Below are 25,706 nucleotides of genomic sequence, written 5' to 3'. Positions count from 1 at the left end.
ATAAGGTATGTGGAACATCCCCCCCCCCCCCCCGAAAAAAATTTCTGGCTACGCCCCTGTACCTTACAACACACCGCGCCCCTTGTTTACGATTCTAACCCTTGCTTTTGTTTTTGTTGTTTTACAGCACAGCTGTTTGGTCCAGGTTTGCTGTGTGTCGTAGATAGAAAATGATCGTCGTCATCACAAACCGGCTCGCGCTCAATCACCGCCCAAGAATTCTGTACACATGGTTAACAAAAGAACCTGGAACGTGCCCAGCAGCTCTGCTGTGATCCAGCCATGCGCGTCAATTTTTCTTTTCTTTTAGTTTATTTGGAGGTTTTGTTATTAACAGAGGAGTTGTATAGTGTACATATTTTTTTTTCTGCAAATACAGTGGGGATTATCGAGGGCGTTTTGTAGCAGATAATATTGTAGGCAAGGAAAGTGAGTTGCAGCATGAGTTCAGTTTTGATAGGGAGCGCAATAAAAACAGGACAGACAGAGAACAGAACGCCCTCTTGCACTTTGTTTTTATTGCAGATCGTGCACCTTTCTGGATATGTAGCACCTGTCTTCAGCATAGTAGCACCTTCTCACAGAAAAAGGAATAAAGGAAGAAAGCCAAATTTATTACCTTGTTCTGAGTACACAAACCTATAGATAAAAATTATAATGAACCGTGTGCACCACGTGTACTTTTAGAAATACGTATAAACAGCCAAAAGGACGAAAAAAAGAACTATTTGTCATAGCATTATTTTCAAATATCACACCACTGCTAGTACAGTCTATAAGTTTTTCGTGGCATAGTTTATAGTTTATTTCTTCACAAAAAAATTGTGCAAAAAAAAAATGAAATTATCAAGAGATTCCGGCTTTAAGTACACCATGCGCTGTTGCATCACATATCCTGCCGCGCTAAAGTTTCTCGCACTGCTTGCGCTAGCCGCAGGGGCGCACATCTACCTTGCGAATTCTGAAGGCGCCGACAGTCGTTGTTCTTAACTTCTACCGTGCACTGGATCACCACTGTACCACTGGAGCAATTTAAAATATCTTTGTGGACCTCTGCAGAATGAACATAGCTGTCCAGCTCATCCCTTCATTGCTCTCCTTCTTGAACGTCGTGCCACTCTTCAATGCCATATATGAAACTCCTCTTTGAGGGCTTCTCCTTGCAGTTTTCAGCAGTGTATGGTATGCAAGGTTTGCACCGTGCTCTTTTTCTCTCCGTATTATAACGGTGTATGCCTTCCTAACGATGATGATGATGAAATGAACTTTATTTGGTCCTGGAGAACCCCGATCAGACAACCCCCGAAGGGGGGTCCGCCGCAGTTGCTGGCCGCGCCCACGCCGGTACTGGAAGACCGTGGCCCTCCGCCCGTTCGCAGGCCTCCTGGACTGCCGACAGCTGGACTGAGAGCTCGTTGCTTTTAAGAGCCCTCTCCCAGTCCTCTTCTGTGCTGAACTTTTCGCTAAGTAACGCCGGGCACTGCCAGAGCATATGAGCGAGTGTGCAATTATCCGCCCCACAGCTAGGACATCCTGGATTTATGCCTTCAGCAAAGTGGCTAAACGTGCTGCGAGACGGGAAGGAACCTGCCTGCAGCATCCGGAGAACCGACGACTGCGGCCTAGTAAGCTTGGAATGCGGGAGGGGGTATCGCCGCCTTGACAGTTGATAGTGCGAAGTAACTTCGTTGAAGGTGCCAAGTGGATCCCTGAAGCTCTCCGTGAAGCCGCCTCCGGACCCGCCCGCACCGCCGCGGCACGTGATTTCTCGCGCACGGTTATGGGCAAGTTCGTTGACGTTGGGAACTGTCGGATGAACCCCTGAGCCCATGTGGGCCGGGAACCAGGTAATTGTGTGAAAGCCTCCTACAGCCCTCGAACTGAGAATAGCGGCAGCCTCTCTTGAGACCACACCCGAAGCGAAGGCCCGGAGGGCAGCCCTAGAGTCGGTGAATATCTCAGGGCGCGAAGGGTCCTTCATAGCTAGAGCTATCGCTACCTGCTCTGCTACGGAGGCAGACACCTTCCTAACGGAAGCTGAGTTTAGTACGCGACCGCGATGATCAACAACCACGGCCGCAAAGCTGTCCGAGCGGCCATACTGCGCCGCATCGACGAAAGCCACCTTTCCCGGGGATTTAGCTACGAAGTCAAGCAGAGACTTGGCCCGTGCCGTTCGCCGGCCAACATTGTACCGCGGATGTACATTACGCGGGAAGGGTTCCACCTCATAAGTACCCTTCATTGTTTGTGATAAAATATCTTCTGTTCCGCACTGCCCGTATGATGACATCCAAGCGACTGTAGGAGACGCTGCCCAGCCTTGGTGGAGGAGAGCCGCGCGACCTGAGCTAGTTGCTGTGCCTCAATCACCTCCGAGAGGGTGTTGTGCATGCCCAGGTTCATGAGCCTGTCCGTGCCGGTACTCATGGGGAGTCCTAGCACCCTTTTAATACTTTTCCGCATTAAAGTGTCGAGTTTATCCTCCTCGCGTTTAGACCAATTTAGAGATGATGCGACGTAAATAATATGGCTCATGAGGAACGCGTGGTAGAGCCGAAGGAGATTACTTTCCCTCAGCCCTCCCCTGCGGTTTGAAACCCGTAAAATAAGCCGAATCATGTTCTCCGTCTTGGAGGTGATGCGGGCCAAAACCTGTGTGTTTCTGCCGTTGCATTCAAGAAGGAAACCTAATATCCGAATGCAGTTCACTCTGGGAATCGCTTGCCCGTCCCTTGTGGTTAGCGCAATCTGTACCTGATCAAGCGGTGAGTGGGGCCTCCTCCCACGGCTAACAGATGGTGTGCTAGCAGAAGGTGGTCATTGAACTACGCGGGTAAAACCGGCACGAGGTGGACCAAGCGATTTCGATCAATTTTCGGGGTTCATTACCAGTTTGGTAATAAAGGCGCGAATAAGCTTTTCGACGCTTACTCATTGGATACATATGGTTCGAGGTAAAGGGACCTCACCCGGCACGGAATTCGTAATTGCCTTTTTTTCTAGCCATATGTTTCGTCAAACGAAGACACTTTGCCCCACGCTTTATGTGCCTTTGCTATTCCTGCACATTCCAACGCTGTTGTGTCAGTATGACGTAGCTCTCGCACTATATATCGAAGGGGTCTCAAACACGCGACCCGCAACTCTCGCTAGAGCCCCGCGGCTCGCACATGACTGTCTTCGTCCCATTTTTTTTTTTTTTTATAATGACAGGGCTCAATCATTTTTTTTTTTTTCGTGAGGCACCCCATGCGGCCACCATATGTTGATACATAACCGTTAAACAAAACTGTACATTTCAGAATCGGCGTCCATATTTTCGTTATTTTGGAGATAGGTATCCACATGTTGCTGGAATTCTGCCACCGAATACCCTTCAGAAATGACCCATATAGGCGATATCGAAAATATCTTTCAAATGGCAACGTTAGCTGACATTTGGTACAAGCTCGAGTTCTCAGAGTGCAGTTTATCAGTCTAAACCGATTCGGTGTTTCACTCTATAGTGTCTCTCTAAAGGGACACTAAAGGCAAATATTAAGTCGACTTTGATTGTTGAAATAGCGTTACAGAAACCTCGTAGTGCTTGTTTCGTGCCAAGGAAATGCTTATCTTGAAGGAAAATTTTGCAGTGGTCCGCACGGCGTAAGCGCACTTCAAAATCACCCGCCTGAGCGGGTCTTCTGACGTAGCAGTTACCGTGCCCAACGCTGCCCGCCTTTACTGCCCGGCCGCCGACGCTACGGCTTCTTGAGCAACAGCGGCCATCAATCTTGCCAAGACGCAGCCACGGGCCTCTCTGAAACTGTATAGTCAACTGTAACGGAGCTTATCTTGGCCAGCAGCAGCAGTAGAGTATCAACAGTACAAAAATAGCGAGAGCCAAGCACACGCAGCAGTACGCAATACCGAAACTACAACTGAGACGCGAAACTCGGCGGAAACGGAAATTTTGAGCCCCTCGCGCCGTTCCCCATGGCAACGCCAAGAGCTTCTTTTTTTAAATAATAATTGTTCGGGTTTAACGTCCCAAAACCAAGATATGATTATGAGATAAGCCGTTGTGGAGGGCTCCGAAAATTTCGACCAGCTGGGGTTCTTTAACGTGCACATAAATCTAAGTACACGAGGTTCCTTTTTTTCCATGAATCAAACAGAAACGAACAAGCAGCCTTTTATTACGTCTTGTGATGCACGGAAGGTTCTTTTTTTTTTTTATTGCAAGTAGTTTGATTACTAGTGGCTATTGTCACTCTGGACTCTTGACGTCATGGGGATCATTTCCAAAATATCCCACTCGTGGCGCACATCGTGTCCTACATTTACCTCAATTTCTTGATTACTAGAGCACTGTTGACTCCGGGATACTATTGACGCCGGGAAAACTACTTTACCCGGCCCGGCCGGGCCAGGGTTCTTGGGTAGGCCCGAACCCGTGCAGTGCTCTACAGGAGTCACATGGAGGCGCCGCTTTGAGCTTTCCTTAGCAGCTCGCCGTTACGTCACAAAGGCTTTCACGGCGTATGCTGTGACCTACCATGCTTTTATTTTTTAGTCATCAGTGAAGCCTCACTGTAATTGTATTCTAAGAGAGCCTCAGAATGAGTCTAACGAGCATGAGAAACATTTAGTGATTCACAACCTCTGAAATACGAGAGAACACTTTCGAAATCCGTGGCGTCACACTCTTGAATCGAAGCACCGAACTGGATGTTTTATTTTTCTAATAACCAACCTATAACGCGAAACTGGTGTTATGATTTGACTTCCCATCATTTCTTTTTTTATCGTTACGTGTTTGCCAACTTTACCATGCGAAAATAGCTACGTACAGTTTGTGTTGCTCAAATATCATCACTGTTTCAATCCGCCTTTTTTTTCACGACGCCCCTGCGCATGTGCTCTCCCCTAGTGGAAAAAGTAGCGAAACGTCTCTTCATCTCGGAGGCTCTGCTTCTGGCAATATCGGGGTGCTATTCCGGATTTTGTCGAATTCTACCATTGGTCAAGCCTGATTGGCCCGGAGGGCTGCTTCGGCCTCTCCAATTGGCTTAAAATGCCGCCATTACGAAATTTGACAAGATGGCGGAATTTGACAGTGTCCAGGATAGCATCCCCGGTTGTCCCGGCCCTTCCCGAAACGGCAGAATTCTCGCAACGCGTACTTGTGTCTGTAATGTATATTTTTTAAATATTCTTGAACACTGCGTATTATCGCTGGAGTCCACATTCCGACAAATGGTGTTGTATTCCTCAATGCAGCCTTGAGAAAGACAAGATCACTTAGAAGACCACTTTCTCAAGACAGCCTTGAGGGAGACGAGACCGCCTAGAAGACTACACCACTTCCTCAAGGCAGTCTTGCGGAAGACAAGACCACTTCCGACACGTTGGCTCCAGTGACATACCCTGTGCAAGAATATTATTCTCTTCAAGCCTACGTCTCCTCCTGAGCTTCTGCTATGCGTATATTAAAAAAAAAAAGCTTATCCCTACTTACCTGAAAGGCCTTGTGAGCACACAAATACCTTGAAGCACCAAAAGGACGACGCTGGCATTTAAAATGGATAAAAGATACTTTATTACTTTTTTTTTAATTTCTTGCACAAAAGAAAAGGAGGGGAGAAGCGTGGTTACAAAACTTCGGCACTTTCGGACCACAGAGCTATTACCCTGCTCTGTTCCAGACATCGTAGAAAATACTTGTGATGCTATTACAATCAGCTGGATGCACGACTCAAGCCTCGTGTCGGTGGACCCACATTGCGATGAAGAAGGATGCGCGCTCGATGAGATAGAAGAAACGATGACACATAAAAAATTACAAAAGTTTGTTCGTATAAAAAAAGTCCTCTCTGTACTCGCCAAGCTTATGGCGTTACGAAAACGTATGTCGCTCGAATAAAAGCAATAAAAAAATAAACAAAAAACATGCACGATACAGTCTTACGATGAAGCGCGTATGACCTGCAAGAGAAGCGTTGTGGCATACACCACAAACTGCTGCCGCCTTGCTTATGACAATGAGTTCAGTGAGAAAAGCTGCGTATATAAAATACTCTCGTATTCTTTTTTTTTTTAAATGCGAAAAATAAAAAAAACACGACGCATTACGTGGAAAAAAAAGATACAGTAACTTTCACACACAGACACACGCCGCAAACACACGGACATTGGGCTAAGCGAAGAGAATACTGTCACGGCGTGAATACAGACATATATAAAATATTTGTTTTTTTTGTGTATTTCTCTTCTCGAGCACCGCGGGATTGTCGCGAAGTTCCAGAGAGCGCATGCGTTGAACGACCGGTTATACGCTTAAAAGAAGTTTTCGTTTTGGCACATCTACTTTGAAGGTTGACGTGCTGAGAACTTCACCAAACTCAATATTCTCGTGAAAGCCTGTCTTTCAAGTGCCCAGCGGGTCGTCATGGAGAACGATAACGAAGCTTTAGGCTTAGTGCCCTCGCTAGGCCTAACTATCCAGAACTTGTTAACGGAAGCCTACAATCTGGTTGTACTTGTCAATCTACTTTTATGATATCTGGCTGCTTCAGTCTGTGAACTCTGCAATGACCTACAGAAGACAATTCTGAAACATGGCGACCATCCCGTGGAGTTTTGGTTGATGCGCATTATATTATAAGGCACAAAAAAGGCATTTTTTTGATGGCAGCTTCGTGTTCCTGTGAGCAAGTATACAATGACGTACAACGTGCTGTTTTACGGGGTCCATTACGTGGTACAACAATCGTTCACTAGGTACGTTGGTTACGAAATCGCCGAGAGCGGCCCGATACGAACCACACGTCAGCACAGGTCTACGCTGTTGTCACGCTTAAAGGTAGCGCTTAACCGAACGAAAGCTCCAATAAAGCTGGACCGTTTTATTTTCGGAGCTGCGGTGACACGTCGAGCCTATGGTCGGACTTGCAAGGTTACGCCGCTGGAATCTGTGACGTGACACACATGAGAAGAAAAAGGTCTTTTAAGTTCTTTAAGGCCGTCGCTGCAATATACATTGGCGTAGTTGGAGTACAGCACAATACATCAGTACATTCCCAGCGTGTTGCGTTGAAACGCCAAGTCACAAATGCCTCTTTAGCAATTAAAGGTCCGCAGGTGATTAAGTGTGCACATCAGCGCAAATGACTAGATGGGACAGAAGAGAGGACTCAAAGCGCTGACCTAGAAAAATTTATTTTCATTTATTTCAGCACTTTGTGCCCTGTCTTCTGTCTCCTCTTGTCATTTGCACTGATATGCACTATTTATCACGGTGTACCAGCACACCCAGTCCTACAGTCTTTTAAGGTCCATATGCGGTGACTCTGTCATTGCGACACTAAGCATCAGTCGAATGCTCTCGGATTTTCGCTTTGTTGTTTGTTGCTTTGTTTCTTAGGATACTGCTTCGTAGCTATCAGTGTGGCGGGCTGATAGTGGTGCGGAGTTCAAACTGCCAACCGAAACACAGAGGTAAAAAAAAAAACTAAATTGGGTGTGGGGTAACGGGTTGTAGTTGGGCTAATTGTGAGACGGCTGGGGTCAGAGGTTATCGAAGCTCGGTGGGTGGGCCTCTCGCCCCGTCGCGACCGCCAAAAATGGCACACGAGGGGGTGCGTGGGTCCACCGCGCCATTCCGGAGCTGCTCCTTCCCCGATTGCTTCTCTTCCGCCGCTGGCCTCCGCGAGAAAAATTTGTTCCGGCACCGCCTCAAATTTATATCCGCTGGCTCGACCGCGGAGAGGACGGGAGCCCCGGAAAAGCGCCTGCGGCGCCGCCTCACGGATCGTGGGCGAAGTCGTTCTTGGGGTAGACCTGCGTTCGGGTGACGCGCACGTCGGCGGCCACCTTTCCGATCGACTGGAACACAGGGTCCAGCAGGGTCCGCACAAGACCGCCCCACACCTGCGTACGGGAAAAAAAAAATGAGTCATGCAATGAAGAAAATGTAGATCTCTTACTTCAACGACCAATGCCACTCCGTGGGTTAATATATTAATAGATTGCACGTGACGTCATGGACGCAGGCTCTTAACGTACTGGTATTCACAAACATGGCGACTTTTATGACTTCAAGACAGCATTACGTGGCAGCTAACCTGCTTCAATGTGATAGCAGCGCTGGAACGTTTTTGTCATGTGTGCATGAACAACAAAAGAACCTTCGCGTCCCGTCATTCTGGTACTCCAACACGGCAGTTTCAGCGACGTCAGAAGAAGCCATCTATGGGCTACAGTGTATTAGGCGACAGGTCTTACTTGGAAGAAAGGTCACTGCCACATTGGCCAAAGTGTGTCAGTGCATGGTAAGAACAAAGGCGTCGCTGCATGCGCTTTCTCAAAGCCACTGAACAAGAACTATGCATAACAAACAGCGCGAATGGATACATTTAGCAAAAAAAAAAAAAAATAAAAATGTCCGCGCTTGTCGTGGGTCGTCCATTCTCGCTGTTGCATTATACACATGCACGAAATCGGCCAAAATTTCCATCCTGTCGCGCAGCAAGACCACCCGCGATTACATACGTGAGCGAGTTCCTCTATGCAGTACGGAGACCTGATTAGCTCCATCTCCATTCTCCGTTATCTTTCATTCGTCTTTCTCTGAGTGAAGGGTAGCCAATCTGGCGCGTATGCTTAACCTTCTCACTGCCGATTCCATATCTACCAGCGCCGACGACAAGCTTCCAGACTAGGAACCGGATGCTCCTTGTACACACTATCATGCATGTACGCGGGTCACGCCGACAAGACGGCATTCGTGGAAGTACAGTTTCCAGGAGTCACGTGGAACAAAGAAGAACCGGAAACCGAAAGCCATAAGGTTCAGACAACTCTATGAACTGCCGTTAATCTTGGATGGAGATAAGGGTAACGGTTAGTGGCTTTCACTGTACTCTTGAGTCTGCGATCAGTATCTCGAGGGGCTATTCTTCCAGCTGCCAGACGTCTTCTACTTATGCTGTCTCGAACCACAGCTGTGCAACTTGCACCCAGTACACGTTAAGCAACGCAGCGTGCGTGTGCGTGTGTGTGTGTGTGTGTGTGTGTGTGTGTGTGTGTGTGTGTGTGTGTGTGCGTGTGTGTGTGTGTTATAGGGAAGGGGGCACCGTACCCTGTGCACGACGTGCAGGAACACGTCCAGGACGCGCAGTGAGGGCGTCAGCAGCCACACGTGCACGAGCGAGAGCAGGGAGAAGAGGAGGCCCCAGGTGAGGCCGCAGGGCAGCGCCAGCAGGGCGGCCAGCAGCCGGTAGCACCACAGGCGAGTGCTCGAGAACACCAGGTAGGTGAGCTTCCAGGCGCCGTCGAAGCCGTGGCTCGCGTCGGGCTCGGCCAGGACGTCCTCGAACACCAGCTGCAAGACACGAGAGAGGAGCGAGGTTTAGACTTGGAGCACTATAATACGTAAACAAAACCATTAGATGTGGCTTGAAAGCCACGCAGAGTCGAGAAAGGACAGGGCACGTTCAGTGGCAGTTTAATGGAGGAATTAGGCAAAACAAGGGAATAACAGGGAACTATCGGGTAGCTACGCTGGGCCATAGAAGGGGAAAGAAGGATGACAGAAGAAGATAGATTTTAAAGAGAAGGAAGCACAATAATTAACTATCAAGAAGAACTTAAGAAGAAGAAGGAAAAACGCTTATTGACCCTAGAGTCATCTATAAGGGGAGGTATTCTGCCAGACCATGCCTGTCAGCCACCTCCACGGCTCTGTTTATGGCCCGAAGCTGGACCCCCGGGTTGTTAGACGACAGTGTTGTTTTTTTCCACGCCACGGGTGAGGGAGTGACCAGGGGATTAGATGGGGGAGGGTCTTCCCTGTAGTTCCAGAGAATATGGGATATGGTGGCTATTTCCCCGCATAATGAGCGATGGGGACTAATGAGGTCAGCGTAGATAGTCGAGTAAACATACGGGGAAGGGAAGGAAGAGAAACGAAACCACCATCCCAAGCTGACCAAGCGGCAGGAGGTCACCTGGCGTCGACTCCAGTAGCTGTCGAGGGTGACGGGTTAGCTGGTGCGTATTCTTGAGGATTTGAACCAGCCAAAAAACGAAACAGAGATGAGAGTCGTCGTGTCTGCCACTTATCTCTTCTGTGCGTCTTTTGGCTGGTTCATCTCCAAAGCTACGTGGAACGGCCACAAATCCCTGCGATATGATCTATCTATCTATCTATCTATCTATCTATCTATCTATCTATCTATCTATCTATCTATCTATCTATCTATCTATCTATCTATCTATCTATCTATCTATCTATCTATCTATCTATCTAGCAATGTTACTGCTACGTCAGCCTGACCATGCGACGACTTCTGTACAGTCTCAATGGTTTCCTTTGTCCCGCAGCGCACTTTGATCGGAGGTCTATCACAATGTTCAATTAGGTCTCTTAGAGTAGCACAATGAAACCGAACAGTGGAGTCCACGTCCCCGACCGAGATGGAGAACGCCGGCGCCGCCCGCCTCCTTCGACAATCGGGGGAAGCGCTTGTCACTCATACGGGTGTAAAAAGGGGGGTAGTTGTTCCATCACAGACATCTCTCGCGCGTGCCTCGGATGTAACACTTTTTTTTTTTTTCGAAAGCTCGAGCACAATGTACCACCTTTATTGGCGTAACGCACGGAGGGCCCCGGTCATCATCACCAGCCTTATTCGGTTTACCACGAGGCGCAAAAGAAGGGGGGCTCCCTTCCTGTACAATCATCTCGGTCACGCGGGGCACGTCATCGCATCCTACAGGGCGCGAACACTCAAGAAGAATTACATATCCCAGCTTCGAAAAAAAAAGGAAAAAAAAGACAGGGCGTCTGTCGGGGAAGGCGTCGAAAGGCAGAGGACTACGACGACGCGGAAGAAATGATACCCTTTTCAAACAGAGAGTGAGAGAGAACCCGAAGCAGACCAACCGAAATCGACAAGACCGGGCCCGACTGTGGCGTCTCTGGCTCTCCGATCCAAAATAAAGCCGATAGACACGCTCTTTTGCGCGCAGTCGGCGGGCTTGCTCGAATCAGCGGGCTGCAAGAGCGGCGGGTCCTTTTCTTCGCACGCGAGGGTCACAAGTGGATGGATGGATGGATGCTATGAGCGTCCCCTTTATAACGGGGCGGTGACAAGTGTGCCACCAGGCTCGAAAAAAAAAAAAAAAAAACCTTTACTCTTTTTTTCTTTTTTTTTAGCGTTGGCCTAGTGTCTTTACTTCAATTAAAACTATTTTACTCAAGAAGACAAAAAAAACCTTAAGTTTTTTTTGTCTTCTTGGCATATAGTCGCGCGGAGCGGGGGTAGCGACGACGAGCGTGGACAATGGCGGGTCTTTCTTGTACGCGACTCGTGTATCGCTTAACAAGAACGAACGGAATTCAGGGCTCCCCCCCCCCCACTCTTCTTCACCCAACTGCTTATCTGTAGCTTCAAAGCCCACCACCACAGCCACAACATAGCCGCTCCCTCGAGAGGGAGAGGAACACTCTCAAAGGCTTTCCGCCGCCGCTCGCAGTGGCACTAGCAGCAGCCAGCTGAGTTTCGGGTTGAAGGAAGGGCCCCCCTCGGGAATGCGACGTCGGGCTCCTAAGAAACTTTTTGAGAGCGGAAGCTGAGGCTTCTCTCTCAACGCCCTGTCTTCTTCTTCCGCAGTCGCAGTGCGCCGTCACCGCGCCCTCCCGTCTTCGGCGACCCCGCGGCTTGTGGAAGGCGAGAGAGAGGACGTGTCTGCTGAACGTCAAGTGACGAAGACCGCGATGACGGGAAGAAAGAGAAAAGAGTCAGGCATGCGCACGAGGGCGTGACGGGAGGCCCCCGCGTTTAGGAGCGGGGCAAGCGTTGGCTTTTTAGATGTTTGGCCGCCTGTGGAAGCTGCGGCGTGCGTTGTTACATCGGCTGTTACATCTATCTGTCGTTTGGCAGCAGAGCGTACAGAAAGAAAAGTTCCGAAAGTCAGCGCGGGGACTGCTTTTCTTTTTGGTAGGGACGATGCCGCGATACACCCGGAATGTTTCGACAAGGACTACTTCCGCAGTGCTTCGCACAGAGACTTGAATAAGGAGGTTCAAATGGAGAAGACAAGAACGACAAATTGGCCTGTTCGAGCGGTCCGAGAAGACTAGACTACCGAAATATGTTATGCGTAATATTGCCGCCAACTTGACGCCACCCCTCCCTTCCGAACAGTTCCAACTTCCACTCTATACCGACGGAAAAGCGGCAATGATGATGCCATTCGTGACGTCTACGTTGAAAACGCTGAGGGGACATAACTGAACAGGACGCCTGCTACGTGTAATTACATGTACTGACGACAGTGGCGTAGGCAGAAATTTGTTTCGCAGGGAGAGGAGGGGGAGGCACCCTCTTGATCCGGCATGGAGTCTAGACAGGTAAGTGTGGTCGAGTGGCATTTTGTGCTCCTCTGTATCCCATGAGAGAACAAAATTTCGGGGAGGGGGGGGGGGGTCACGGCCCGGTGTGCCCCCCCCCCCCCCGCCCGCTGGCTACGCTGCTAATTCTAAAGCAAATAGTCTGTCTATAGTACATATGGTACGCATGGAGGGGCCGCTGGACTGTTCGTGTTCACACTTACGGGGATGGTATGCCTGTCGCATAGTTCGCCTCAGAATTACTAAGCACTGAAGTTTCTGACACGGGCTGCAAATGCACGCGCCGGTTCTCCATTGGGGGAGGGGCGTTGTTGACTGCGAAGCCCTCCATAACGTCCCCGAACTGACGTCATAGGGATTGCCACATTGTTTCGTGAGATGACACGTCGCAAGAGCGTCGCGTCGTCTCGATCCGGCCAATGTCCCTTTCTTCTCCAGAGGCACCGCGGAAGGTCGGGATAGGAGAGCAGTACGTCATCCGTGATATCATCCGTTACGTACGACGCTACAGGAACGCTTCCACTCCGTGTTGCCTTTCACAGCGAATTTCTACCTTGAACCCTAGCTAATATTCAGGGGGACGGCGTCGTGTCGGGACGTTTATCGAGCTAGGCTTCGCATCAGGGAAAGTATTCCGTGGTTCCTGCTTCCCGTGGCTGCTCTCGACCAGCTAAAGAAGTAAAGAATACGACCCGATTCGTCGAGGAATGCTTCTTTGTGACGAGAAACAGCTCGCAGAAGAGCACTATTCGGAGCAGTCAGTAATACCGCACAGGAGCCAAGAGCTAGGTCAAAGCGGAGGAGACGCAGACATGTAGACCTTGGCCTCGAACGATTGCCAGAACACGGCCTCAGGAACGTCAACGCCCTCGCCGGCGTTGGCCCGTACATACACACACGCGGCAACCCAGAACCTCCTCGTGTAAATACACAGGACCTTGCACTCTCTGATGCTTTCACGTGTATTTATATACGATCGTGTATATGTTATCTTTACGTGCCATTGTCCTTTCTGGCACCGCTCGCGGGAGATTACGCCGTCGTCCCGCCACGTCGGAGTCCTTCTCGACGGCGACCCTGCGCGGCCTTTCCCTTGTCCGTTTGTATACGGTGTGTTACATGCACGTGTGTAGCAGTATCGCCGGTCGGCGACTGTCTGGTTCTTTGAAAACGCGTGATAAATGCCAGGATTGGACGTTTCCGGTCGAGCAAGCGCTGGAAGGAAATCGTGTAAACACGCAGCTCGAAGACTGTAGACCACAAGCGCCGTTTGCTGTCAAGGGCATCTGCCATCTTTACGTGTCATCTTGTCGGGGCTTCGCTATATGACGGCTATACTTTCTCTTTTGTACATATACACGACGAACACGCACGTTTCTGTTCCATAGCAAATATCTCGGTGTCCTGAAAGTGTATTTCTACTACACAGATGCGTCGCAGCGGCCATATGAGGCGCGACTATAAAGATTAGGTTGACTTTCCCTTCTGATGAGAATAGTTTTCCCAAACCTCGTTCCGCGTTTAAGTTGGTTCCTGCATGATGCTTTGGTAGGGAAGTGAGTCGTAAAGATGGAACCTGACTAAGTGCGGGTGTCTGACTCGCGTTCCCCCGTCCTTTTGCGGGTCATATATTCCAGGCTATGCCCGGCCTGTTAGAGAAACAACTTGACGGGGACACAATATTAATGAGAACTAACAGACAATAACGCCAAGGAAAGTATACGTTTAAATCAACATATATACCCCAAAAAGTGGACGGGAGGATGACCGCCGCTGTAGCTCAGTGGTAGAGCATCGGACGCGTTATTCGAAGGTCGCAGGTTCGGTCCCTGCCGGCGGCAAGTCATCTTTTCGTCCACTTTACTTTCTTCACATTTATGTTCTAAATACTACATATAACACCCCCTATACTTTCCTTGGCGTTATTGTCTGTTAGTTCTCGTTAATATTGTGTCTAACAAAGATAAACGAGCCCTTAGAAAATCATCTCCTTTCCTTCATTCATAGCGAGGGTCTCGTCCTGTCAGACTTAATGCCTTCAGGTAGTATGCGAGGGATTATTGGTCAGCTGCCAGCTCGTAAAAAGATCACGTGCTACGTGACGCCACCAAGCATAAAAATGAGTGTTCCACACTCGCCGCCATGGCTGCGATTGGCGCTGACTAACACTCCTACGTTTAAATCAACATATATACCCCAAAAAGTGGACGGGAGGATGACCGCCGCTGTAGCTCAGTGGTAGAGCATCGGACGCGTTATTCGAAGGTCGCAGGTTCGGTCCCTGCCGGCGGCAAGTCATCTTTTCGTCCACTTTACTTTCTTCACATTTATGTTCTAAATACTACATATAACACCCCCTATACTTTCCTTGGCGTTATTGTCTGTTAGTTCTCATTAATATTGTGTCTAACAAAGATAAACGAGCCCTTAGAAAATCATCAACTTGACGGGGAGTTGTTCATAAGTTATACTCCCCGACAGATCCACTCAGAAGTGTTTGCAGCCACGTCGAACGCTCCACATGCGTATCGTGGACGAGCCAAGTGCTCATTGTTATCTTCAAAGATAAAACGGCGCAACTATAAGCTCGCTAGTGAAAGTACAGAGGTGACACGACATCCGTGGACAAGCCCAAGTCTCCTTGCTTTTGTCTATGCCACCAACGACAATACGGGGGCCACGCCTCCTGCGGAAGGTACGGAAAGGTAATCCCTCCCGAATTCAATGGAGCAAAGGCCGGCTTACTTTCGTCACGTGGTCTATCGGAACTGCCGTCGAACTGGGCTCGGGGACGTACTATCGACGTCAAATGAAACGTGAACAGCGGCAAGCATTCGCAATGATATTGTGCATGCCTTCCAGTAATCACCATTACAAGCGCGCACGTCCAATTTGGCAGCACTGCGCACATGGGCGTTTGTTTGTCCGTGGTGATGAATGGACGGCTTGCACTATGCCATTGCGAATGCTTGCCGCTGTTCGCGTTTCATGTGACGTCGATAGTACGTCACGCGATGCTCCCGTTTCAACAGTATTCCCGCGAAAGAACAAGCGAGTTCACTTAAACTGCGGTGTTTAACAACCCAGCAACTGCATAATGGCATCGCGAGGAATGTTGCAGTGAAAACTTCTGGCAGTGCACATTGGAAAACAGGGACGACACAGAACATAAGAAGAGAATTGTGTCTGTCTAATGTTCTGTGTAATACTTGTTTCCGACGCGAGCTTGCCATAAACTGTAATGGCTAGCCAATTAGCCCACCAGTATGTCCTTACCAAGCTGTAATGAAAACGTAGGTGGAGATGGGAAAAGAGGAGTGACATCTTTGAACGTGAACCCAAAGCACTACACACGAATGTTTTCTTTTCTGTACGCACTTCATGGCAGCAAATACCTCCGTAACCATCCGTAACCATAGAGTGAAATATAGGTAGCAAGCGCACGCTCGCGCGCTCTTTTTTTTACACGGTGAAAACTGATCTCGGCCTCAGCCTGCAAAAAATCGTGAAGCGAAAACGCGCGCAACCGCAGAATATGGAGCGAACACGATGCGAGCCTCCGAAAGCGTGGTTCGCACCTCCGAAAAAAAAAGTAAATAAATAAAATAAGAGAGATGCGTGTTTAAAGACGCTGCCGGTTGGTGCTCCCTTCGAGGGGGTGAGCTCTTAAATTTTGCCTCGGCAGCGGGTGGTGGCGGCTGGACGTAAACAAATGCCGCGCACGTCCCGTTGAAGAAGTGTGCGTAGACTTTTGCGAGGATGTATACAGAAAAGGAGGATGAATGAAGGACTGACGGACTTAAAAATATCTTCTTCACCGCGGGCTGTGCGGATCGCAAAAGCAAACATTCAGCCTGGCCCCCATTAAGGGAAGGATGGGGGAGGGGGGGGGAGGGGGGGAGCGCGAACGATATGCAAACACGGCGAGCGTTGGGAACACAGTGTGCGAATTTTCAACGCACGACAAACTCGCAAACAAATATCGGCATGACACGTTTGTTTTTATTATTACGTAAGCATCAGAGGCAGTCGAAACGGACTATACTTTCTGAAATGACGCTGACAAGTTTTTAGCTCTCTTTGCTGCTGGTGATAAATATGATCAAACTGAAGGTATCAACACAGAGTGCGATCATTTTATACATAGAAGTACGTTGCAAATAACATTTCCGGCGGAAACAACTTCGACAGCGGAAAGGGAAAGGCATGCAGTTTATAGAAACACGCTCAATAAGCATTTCACCACCTGTAAAGGCCATCGCATGCGCAGAGCTATGTAAAGTCTCAGGTGCGTCCTTCCGGCATTTCCAACGCCGATGTTACAAAAACGACATTAGGAATTATGTACACCGCTGTCTTGGCCGATCTTTCTTTCTTTTTTTTTTGCCGGAGTCATCAAGGCGCCGAGCTAAGCTTTCTAAAAGGGCTGCAGAAAATGGCTTCATTCAGAAAATGGCTTCCCATCACCAGTAACTCACGCGCTCTCTCGCTTGGAGTGGATCTTTAGCGTAATTAAATACATGAAGCAGTAAATGCGTGTTACAACGAAATGTACAACGAAGATTGCCATGTAACCTGCATAACAAAAGGGAATAAAAAAACCAGCGTCATGCATGCTAGCCCTGCTGCAAAGTGCCATACAGGCGACTGGTCATGCACGGCCTCCAAAATCTATGAGCGCACGCTAAGGCCCCACGGGACCAGCGGGCACCTAACTTATAGGGTGTCTCGATGCCCGCGCCACCTCCCCTCGTGAGGGTGGTGACACCGGAGTGACCTAGAATAGGGTTCTGGGTCACTCTAGGTGACACCCATTTACTGCGTCGCCGTCATATTGTTACGAGGCATTGTGGACGAGACGAAGAGACGAGGAAGAAGCGGGAATGCCGCGCGAGCTGCTGGCAGCCATTCGGTGGCACAGTTGCTTGTAAATACTGTAAATATACTTGCTGCTGTCTCTCTCGTGTATTCGTCATCCCCGTGACAATATTGGGTCGGTGGTGTTGCCAGTTTAGCGCGTTCCTACGCGCTACGACACAATATGGCGGCGCGTTTACCCACTCTGCATACGAAGGAACGCTGGCATCGAGACACTCTAACCTAACCAGACGTGGCACGCACTCTACATTTACTCAGAGGCATCTCGCTGGAGAGCTCGCGTCTGGTTCTCGCTATGCATACTCGCAATCACGAGGCGAGTATCGATACCCACAGCGTCACGTGCACCCGACGGTTCGGCAAAACAATCGCGTAACCCTACCCAGCTCCAGTCTCGGCCGCGACGCGGTCACCTTTTGTCGGCAACCGAACCCCCAACCTTGGCGTACAGGAAACGCGGCTCTGGTATACCATTCTGTCAAGGTATAGTATAGATAGTATGCTCGAGCTTATTAACAACGTGGTGTGCGTCACACCGTATAAGGAACAAAGAGAACAGCCCAGAAGAATGCAATTGTTCGAGTAGGAGGTGGAAGCCAGCGCCGTCCGGACGACACACGATGACATTAAGCTGGGTCTGAATTGCACCAAGGGCGAACAGAACGTGACGCTCACGTGACACCTCTGTTACTTCGCGACGCTAATCGTCTGTACTATTATTACGTTGTTCGCGAAACTGATGGAGATGTTTGAGCGATGGTTAGAGTGGGGAAGCTAATTTTGCAAAAAAAAAAAAAATCAAGGCATTCAAGTGCACTCAAACAGAAAGACACAGAACGCGACAAAAACTCAATAGATATACAACACTTGTCATGATGGCTTTTGAAAGAGTTGCGTTGCTAGAGGAACATTTTTCTGTATGCAGCACGATTTCAACGTCTTTTCCTACCTTCCGTTATGCTTCGGTTAGCGATATAGATCTCGTATTAATAATGTATCAATCTGAATGAATAATGCGGTTACTGATTTTCTTGCGGAACTTTTCCAACAAGGTAGTGAGAGCCAAAGAATCACGAATGGGTACAAATCACGACTGGTTTATGAGCTCTCTCAGAATGACGAACACTATAATTCAAGTTGTTCGTTCATCGTTGGTTACACCCCCAAGAACGTTCCCCGTACATTTTTATTTCGCGTGAACTCTGCAGTGTATGTTGACCATAGCTCAAAGGAAGTATAAGCGGCTCATGTTTACGCTACCTGAGGGTCTCCCTACACGCATTTCCGGGGCTGTTTATTTGTTTTGCGTGCTCGGCGTTCTTTAAGCTCCGTGCTTTATCCCATTTCCCGCGCGCTCGGAGTATACACGGCATCGTCCGAGCGCGCCTCGCAGTCTTATACGCATGCTAATGACCTCCGGAACGTATAGTTTCGTAATCGTGACCGATTACCCTTATTAGGCGGATGCTGATGCCGTGGCGGCTTCTTTATGCGTCCTCCTCCTTAACGAGGCTTCGCGCTGTAACGCTCGAAAAACTCCCCGAACCCCGGATACACGTACACGGAGCGGCGTAAAACACAGTGGTTGAAAACTCCCATCACGAAGGGCTGGACATTGGTGATGAACAACAACCGGTTGGTCGGTCTCTTCGCGGCGGCTTGCGTACTTATAGTCGTCAGCGCGCGGAGGAGGAAACGCTTCCACGCGGCCAAATTGAGGCATCATTCCATGGCTTGGATACACTGCGTCATCGTAACTGATGCGTACCGCAACAAAACAACGACGAAAGCGAGACAAATCAATCATAAACTAACGAAGACCTTTGTCCTGCTATTTCCCTCACTCTCTATATAAGCTCTCCATATTTATCTCTTTTTTTTTCTTTTTTTTATATTCACCGAGCTTCAAGAAAAGGAGACTGTGCCCGTGCATGGACCTCGTTGCACCGTCTTCAATGTTAACAACCTAGGTTTTCGGTATTTGTTTGTTTTTGTCGTCATTGTTGTTGAATTGTGACGTCACTTAATGCGGAACTCCTTCAGTTATTCATCCATACGGCGCGTATAGAAGTTCCGTATGGAGACGTATGCATTTTCTCCATTTTTGCGACATCGCAATTGTTTCTCGACCAACGTCCATATACGTAGGTTACCATGTACCGCACCGTTTGGTCTTCCTTCGTCCTTATGAGCTATTCTTCGTTCTATCGCTGACCGTCGTCGGCAATCACGTGTGCCCAACGCAGCGATTGGCTGGCGTTTGCTATTACCCACGGTTGTATACGTAGAGATATGTAAGCGCCTCTTATCTCAATACCTACAACCAGAACAGTTCTCACGGTTTCTCCGCTCCGAGGAGCATTGATCGTCATAGTGGGGACGGTGATGGGAGGTTTGTGTGATTGGATGGTTCCATGTGTATGCACAGACCGGCTGGAGTTGATATGCGTCCAGGTTGATTGCAGCTCAAGAGTGGGTCTTGACTGTTCGCCTGGTGTGTTGGCCTTCCGGCTTCGAAACCGATAGGCTCAGTCGGCGGAGGAGTCGTTGTGCGTAACGAGCGCTGGAGCTTGCCGAGCTTAGACACAGCTGGCTGTTCCTACACGGGCAGTCGGTTGGCTGAGCGCGGCTGGTTGGTTGGCTGGTGCACTGGACGTCTCTCGAGGTACCTGTCCGAAAGTGGCTTGTCCCCTGGGAATCGTTACTCTCGAGGGGTTCTTGTTAAGGGAGACGGCTGCTGAAGGCTTATTACGACTCCATCTTCATTGTTTGTTTTTGCACACAAGACGGACAGGTATTGATTCTGGTTTACGCACCTATCCCTTTGTTTAACACTTAACCCATATGGACTTCTAGCCAGAGACTCTTCGGCATTTTATTGCATTACTGTAGGTACGCTCACGGAGCTTGGGTCAAACAGACAAAGTCGTGCGAGCGCTTTTCATAAGCGCAGTTGGCGTTCTAGTTCATTCAGTGAAATGGGTGAAAGTGGGTATATGCTAGGCAAATAACAGGTGATGATAAATTCTGCAACTAAGAAGGAAGGGAGTACGGGAGTGATAGAATACAAGAGATATGAATGTTGGCATGACTCATCTAACGCTGAAGAGGGCATACGATTTTTTGCTTGTTTTTGTTAAAAATTGAAGGTTGGCTGAGGCCTATGCAAACAGTGATTTCTTAGATAGACTAACACTTGCTTGGAATCTCAGGGCGGTGAGCTCCGTCCACGATTCTCGCTAATCTATATGTATACGGTCTGTACCCGGCGCGGTGGCCTAGCGATTATGATGCTCGACTGGTGACCCGAAGGTCGCGGGATCGAATACCGGCCGCGGCAGCCGCAATTCGGTGGAGGCGAAATGCTAGAGACCCGTGTACTTAGATTCAGGTGCACGTTAAAGAAGACCAGATGGTCGAAATTTCCGGAGCCCTCCACTACGGCGTCTCTCGTAATCATATCGTGGTTTTTGAGACGCAAAACCCCAACAATTATTATTAGTCAGGGTGTCTGCGCCAGTGCGCCCCCTAGAGCGCTCAAGCGATCGACTGGGAGGGCACGACAAGTTCCAGACACGACGACCTGACACACCTTCCAGTCTTGCCACCCCTTCTTGCTTCCTTCCTCGTTCCACTTTGCCTATTTCGTGTCCTTACGTTTGGCACGGAAGGCAAAAGAAGAAGAACCGGAAGAAGCGTACAGCGGCGGCGGCGTTCTTTACTGCGACGCTGAAGCTCGCACGCGACGGCGACCTGCCCTTGCACTATGCACCCCTCCCTCCAGGGACGACGCCTAGACCGATGTTCTTATTGCTTCTCGCGCAGACCTCCGAGAGTAGCCGCAAGCCGAGACGAAGCCGATCCAGAGGTTAAGAAGATGAAGAAGCAAAAATACGCAACGATGTCGCTACCCATCTGCGGCCTGCGCATGCGTGCGTGTCTGTAATTCAGCGCCGCAGTGACCGTGAGCGCCTTTCCACTTCGGACAACTCGTTACGTTCAGACCTCTTTCTACTCCTTCGGAGTGGGTGCTCGGCCATCAGTGCATCTGCATGCGAAATAAGCGGGGAGGGAAAAAGTTTCGGCTCGGCCGAGACGAGATGTACAGGGGAGAAAAGACCGGCTCGGCTACGAGGCGTCTTCGCGAAGACGTAAAAGAAGCCAGAATGCCGGCCGGCCGTGCCTGTGGGGCCCCGGGCTTGAGGAGGAAAACAAAAGACAGGCGCGGGACGTGGTGGGTATTAAGGATAGAAGGCCTATAGCGTCCGGCCGCTCTCGGTGATGGACAATTTTTCTTATTTATTTACTTTTTTAGCAGCTCGCCCTTCGAAGTTCACGGATGGCCGACTGCTGCCTCCTCACTCTCATCCAGAGAGCTTCGAGTGAGTGAGACGACGCTGGTTTTGTGTCTCTCTCTCCGTGTTTGTATGTACGTATGTATATTACAGCTATGCTCCTCTCCTACGGGCCCCATGGAAACAAGGTTGCGGCTACACGCGAAACGAAATAGAAGGAAACGAAAGGGAAAATAGAGAGGAAAGAGGCAGGTAGGACGTGCAAAAAAAGAAAAAACGCAAGGAACTCAGCGGAGAAGGGGAGGCGTAAAAGGGAGAGATGAAACGGATGAGGAGGAGGGTTGATTGGTCTGCCGTCGGCAATGGCAACAAAGCCTGACACAACGAGCAAGCAAACAGATGCATGCGAAAAGAGGGGGGGACTCGACTCGGTGGTCACGCGAACCGAACCAGCAAGAGGGGGGCGAGGGGGAGTTGTTGAAGGGCGGGAGAGTCCAGGGGGGCGTATTTAGGGGGATGAAAGCGGGGAAGGATGATGGTCCGCGAACCGAGAAGTTCGATGACCGCTGCTGCTAGGCTTAAAACACCTCCCCACCTCCTGTGTCTGGACGCTGCTGCATCCCTGTCACAGACAACGCGGTGACCACCACGCGCTTTCTCTTGTTTTTATTTGTGTGTGTGTGTGTGAGAGAAAGGACGCCGAGCTGCTGAAAGGGAGGAGAGAAGAGAGACTGCGTGCGAGTCCAGACTTAAGAGGATGTCGTCATCCTCTTCTCGTTAATTCCGTCGTTTCTTGTTTGTTTGTTTTTCTTTTTGGACGATACGTCCGCTAGCCGCGGCGGAAGCAGTTCGCCTCGCCGCGTCGCTCGCAAGCCTGGCACGCTGACCGCTGGTCAAGCGGTCTTGCAAGGCACTTGACAGTCGGTGACTCGAAACTGCTTTTGACATTACTTAGTGGCGATGAGATGGAACAGATTGTGTCGCTGTTGAAGAAGCACTTAGGCAGCGAAGTAGTTTGTTCGTCGTAAAGTAAAGCAAACGTACAAACACGAACACGAGAGAAGATAACACAAACGCCGACTATCAGCTGAAAGCGCGCACAGGGCCGAAAAAAAAAAAGGTCTACATAGAACATCTCTGCGCATGCGCAGGTATGGTTGCGCCACCTGTCAATCAGCACGCGATAAATAAATGATAACTTCTGTGCGCCCTTTCAGTTGATAATCGGCGTGTGCGTTGTCTTGCTCTTTTCTTGTGAACTTCTTCGCACGCCTTAATTTTTTTGTTTTTGCGTGTGTGATGAATTTTCAACAATTAGTTCAACTTTTATTTGTGTCGTTCAATAGTTTATGATGACAAACACAGAAAGCGAAACTAATATTATAGATAGATAGATAGATAGATAGATAGATAGATAGATAGATAGATAGATAGATAGATAGATAGATAGATAGATAGATAGATAGATAGATAGATAGATGCCAGCTACAGCGATGCCAACCTAATGCAAATGCCGCTTATGATATATGATATGTCTCCTTCTGCGCCCTTCGTTTGTTTTGTCCTTTGTATGAGGGGCGTTAGCATTCATAGGGAGTTTAGTACCGGATCTACGCCACAGTTTCGCTGCTCAATCAAACCGAGCCATAGAGTGGAAACGCGGTTCACGGCGCCTGGCCTTTTTGTCTTCGAAAGAGCTCTGTGAAAAACCCGGACGTTAAATAAAAGAAAAATGCTTTGACCTGTACTCCAGCTGTGTACAATAAATGGGGCGGCGTTCGCTGTTAGAAACCTTTTGACTGTCGCCAGCTGCTGACGCAAGCGAAAGGTGCGCGCGCTACCTAATGCGACAAATCATCGAGGCAAGAAAAAAAGAATCTATATCTTCCGTGTTTCTCCACCTAGAAGCTAAGTTATTACACAAAACATATTTGTCAAAAAGATCAGTACACTCAGCGGACGCCTACCATCGTGCATTAGACGTTGCTGTCATAAAGATACGAAGAAAAAAAAAGTGATAGCGAATATTTGCTGGCAAGCACACAGGAAATCAAGTCAAACGAGATTCTAAACCTGATTAGTTCGACAATACCTGCGAAGTGCTCTCCTTGTCTCGCGTATGGAAAGAATTCTCAGTATAACGGAGTGTGCAAATACAACGGAGAACGGCTTCATATAGATAAGAACCTTTTCTCCACTGCTTTTACATTGTTCTCATAACTACAATATTTAAGATTCAAATACGCCGCGTGGGCTTTTCCAACACGCACCGAAGCCACGCAGGAAAGCCCATAAACCTCGGTTCATTCTTGGCACGCTACGCCACGTCTATGATTTTGCACACAACAGGTACGACCTTATATGTTCTATCGCGTCATATCATGCAGTCTATCGTTTCAACCAATCCGGTATGAGAACCAGAAGAAGAGCTTGTCCCTCTATCAGTTGCTTATTTTGTTGTTGAACGTCCGGTGGTTCAGCGGATTGATTAGGTTTGCGCAATAAGACAATATAATAAATGGAGCTGGACAGGCTTTGTAATGCGTAGGACAGATAGTCAGTGTGACATTAATTAATGGGTGCGCAGGGAATGGAAGTTCAGCCGAGGACAGCGGAAGGTTGGGTGACGAAACTGAGAAGCTCTAAATCATAAAATGAAATCAGGTAGCGTGAGGCAGGAGGCAATGGAAGAGCTTCGACAGTTAGCTAGGCCTTCGCCCGACAGTGGGTGTAAAACAAACTGATGATGGTGCTTATCATAAATGCGCTCAGTGTTGCTCGACGGCTGGAGAATCCCTAGCTTTTGACAACGCTGCCCGAGTTTGGTGGTAATGCTTGTGTCCAGACCACTGCGAATTCTCCGCACGAAGTGGATGCTTGTCCCGACAAAGCCAGCGAAGTTATGACGTTTATTTGTTTCGTACTTTTTAAAGTTGCGAGTGGAGCAAAGCAAAGGAGTAAACTGCGGAGTTCCCGAAACCAGGCGAATTGCGCGAGGCTATGCGCCATAAAGCGATTTGTGCGCAACGTCGTATACGGGTCCCCGAGCGCACTCCGAATAAAAGAGACAAAAAAATGCACTGTAACACACTGCTGCTCTAGGGTCAGTGTACACACAGGAGCACGGTAGCAGTCGGCGAGCACGCGGAGGTCGTTTTTGTGCGCGAGACATTAGTTTATATGGCGGCGCCACTGTGCCATCCTGCACACGTGACCAGCGAGAACGACGCAGGCAAGCCTGGATGGTAGCTCTCTTCTGCGGGGCGTCTCGACTAATGGACCCCTTTTTTTCCTGCACCTGCGCATGCGGGGTCTAAATTGCGTCCCCCTCTACACCCTCACCCTCACCTTCCGTGCACTTGGCGCCGGTAGGAGGGGCCCCGCTTTCAGCGGTGCGTCCGAGTCTCGGTCCCCTCTTCGTCGGATGCAGAGTGCGCGCACGCACGCCGCGGACCGACCACGAACGGCTGGACGTTTGCGTCCCGAGGCGAGGGGGCTGTTGTATGCCGTAATTTCCCCCGTACTACACCTATGTACGTGCTCACTGTCTCTGAGAAGAAGACGCCGCTTTTATTAAAAATCGAGGCACATTGCCCGGAGTGTAAGTACTACAGGATACTTTGCGAGCGAGATCAGGGAAACAACCCGCTGAAAGTTGAAAAGAAGAGAAAAGTAATCAGTAAAGTAAAAAGTTGGGCGTCGTCCCGTGTACTTCTTTTCGTTGTGTGCCGTTTTCTCGCGCCCCTCAGTCATCATGAGAAAAGTAATGCCATCTTCAGCAAATCGCACCGGGGCGCCATTGTGCGCCGTTTTCATCCAATCATCATGGCGCCTTGGCGTCTCGGTGCACACCGGTGTGATTTGTCGAAGATGCCATAAGACTGCGCTACTCGACGTGCTATCTTAACTTTGTCGGTTTGTTTACGAACTTTAAAAGGGTATGGGTCTGAGCTTGTTGGTAAGGCTTCATGTGTTCGACAAACAGCGCGAAAAATACGAGCACACAGAAAGAAACAAACAGGACCAGAGGCTGATACGAAAAAGGCGTACACTAAAATATGACGTGCGGCAACCGATGCGGAAGAGAAGAAGCGCAGTGTAGCCCTATTTTACAGCGATAGCTCTACTCTGTC

The 25,706-nt window shown here is 49.2% G+C and overlaps 1 protein-coding gene across 1 annotated transcript in view; it reads right to left on the bottom strand.

Annotated features, from left to right (window-relative positions):
* Nucleotides 1–5,570: 5,570 nt before the first annotated feature.
* Nucleotides 5,571–25,706, bottom strand: part of LOC119371890 (caveolin-1) — a 117,171-nt gene continuing 97,035 nt past the window's right edge. Inside the window, exons 3-4 of the mRNA XM_037642343.2 lie at nucleotides 9,125–9,367; nucleotides 5,571–7,914 (exon numbers count right to left, since the gene is read on the bottom strand). Of these exons, the coding sequence (XP_037498271.1) occupies nucleotides 7,789–7,914; nucleotides 9,125–9,367 (369 nt within the window). The 3' untranslated portion in view covers nucleotides 5,571–7,788. The remainder of the gene's footprint in view (nucleotides 7,915–9,124; nucleotides 9,368–25,706) is intronic.

The sequence above is a fragment of the Rhipicephalus sanguineus genome, chromosome 10 (assembly GCF_013339695.2).
Source record: "Rhipicephalus sanguineus isolate Rsan-2018 chromosome 10, BIME_Rsan_1.4, whole genome shotgun sequence".
NCBI lineage: Eukaryota > Metazoa > Arthropoda > Arachnida > Ixodida > Ixodidae > Rhipicephalus > Rhipicephalus sanguineus.
Note: the sequence above shows the minus strand (reverse complement) of the source record. Positions and strands in the feature narration are given on the sequence as shown.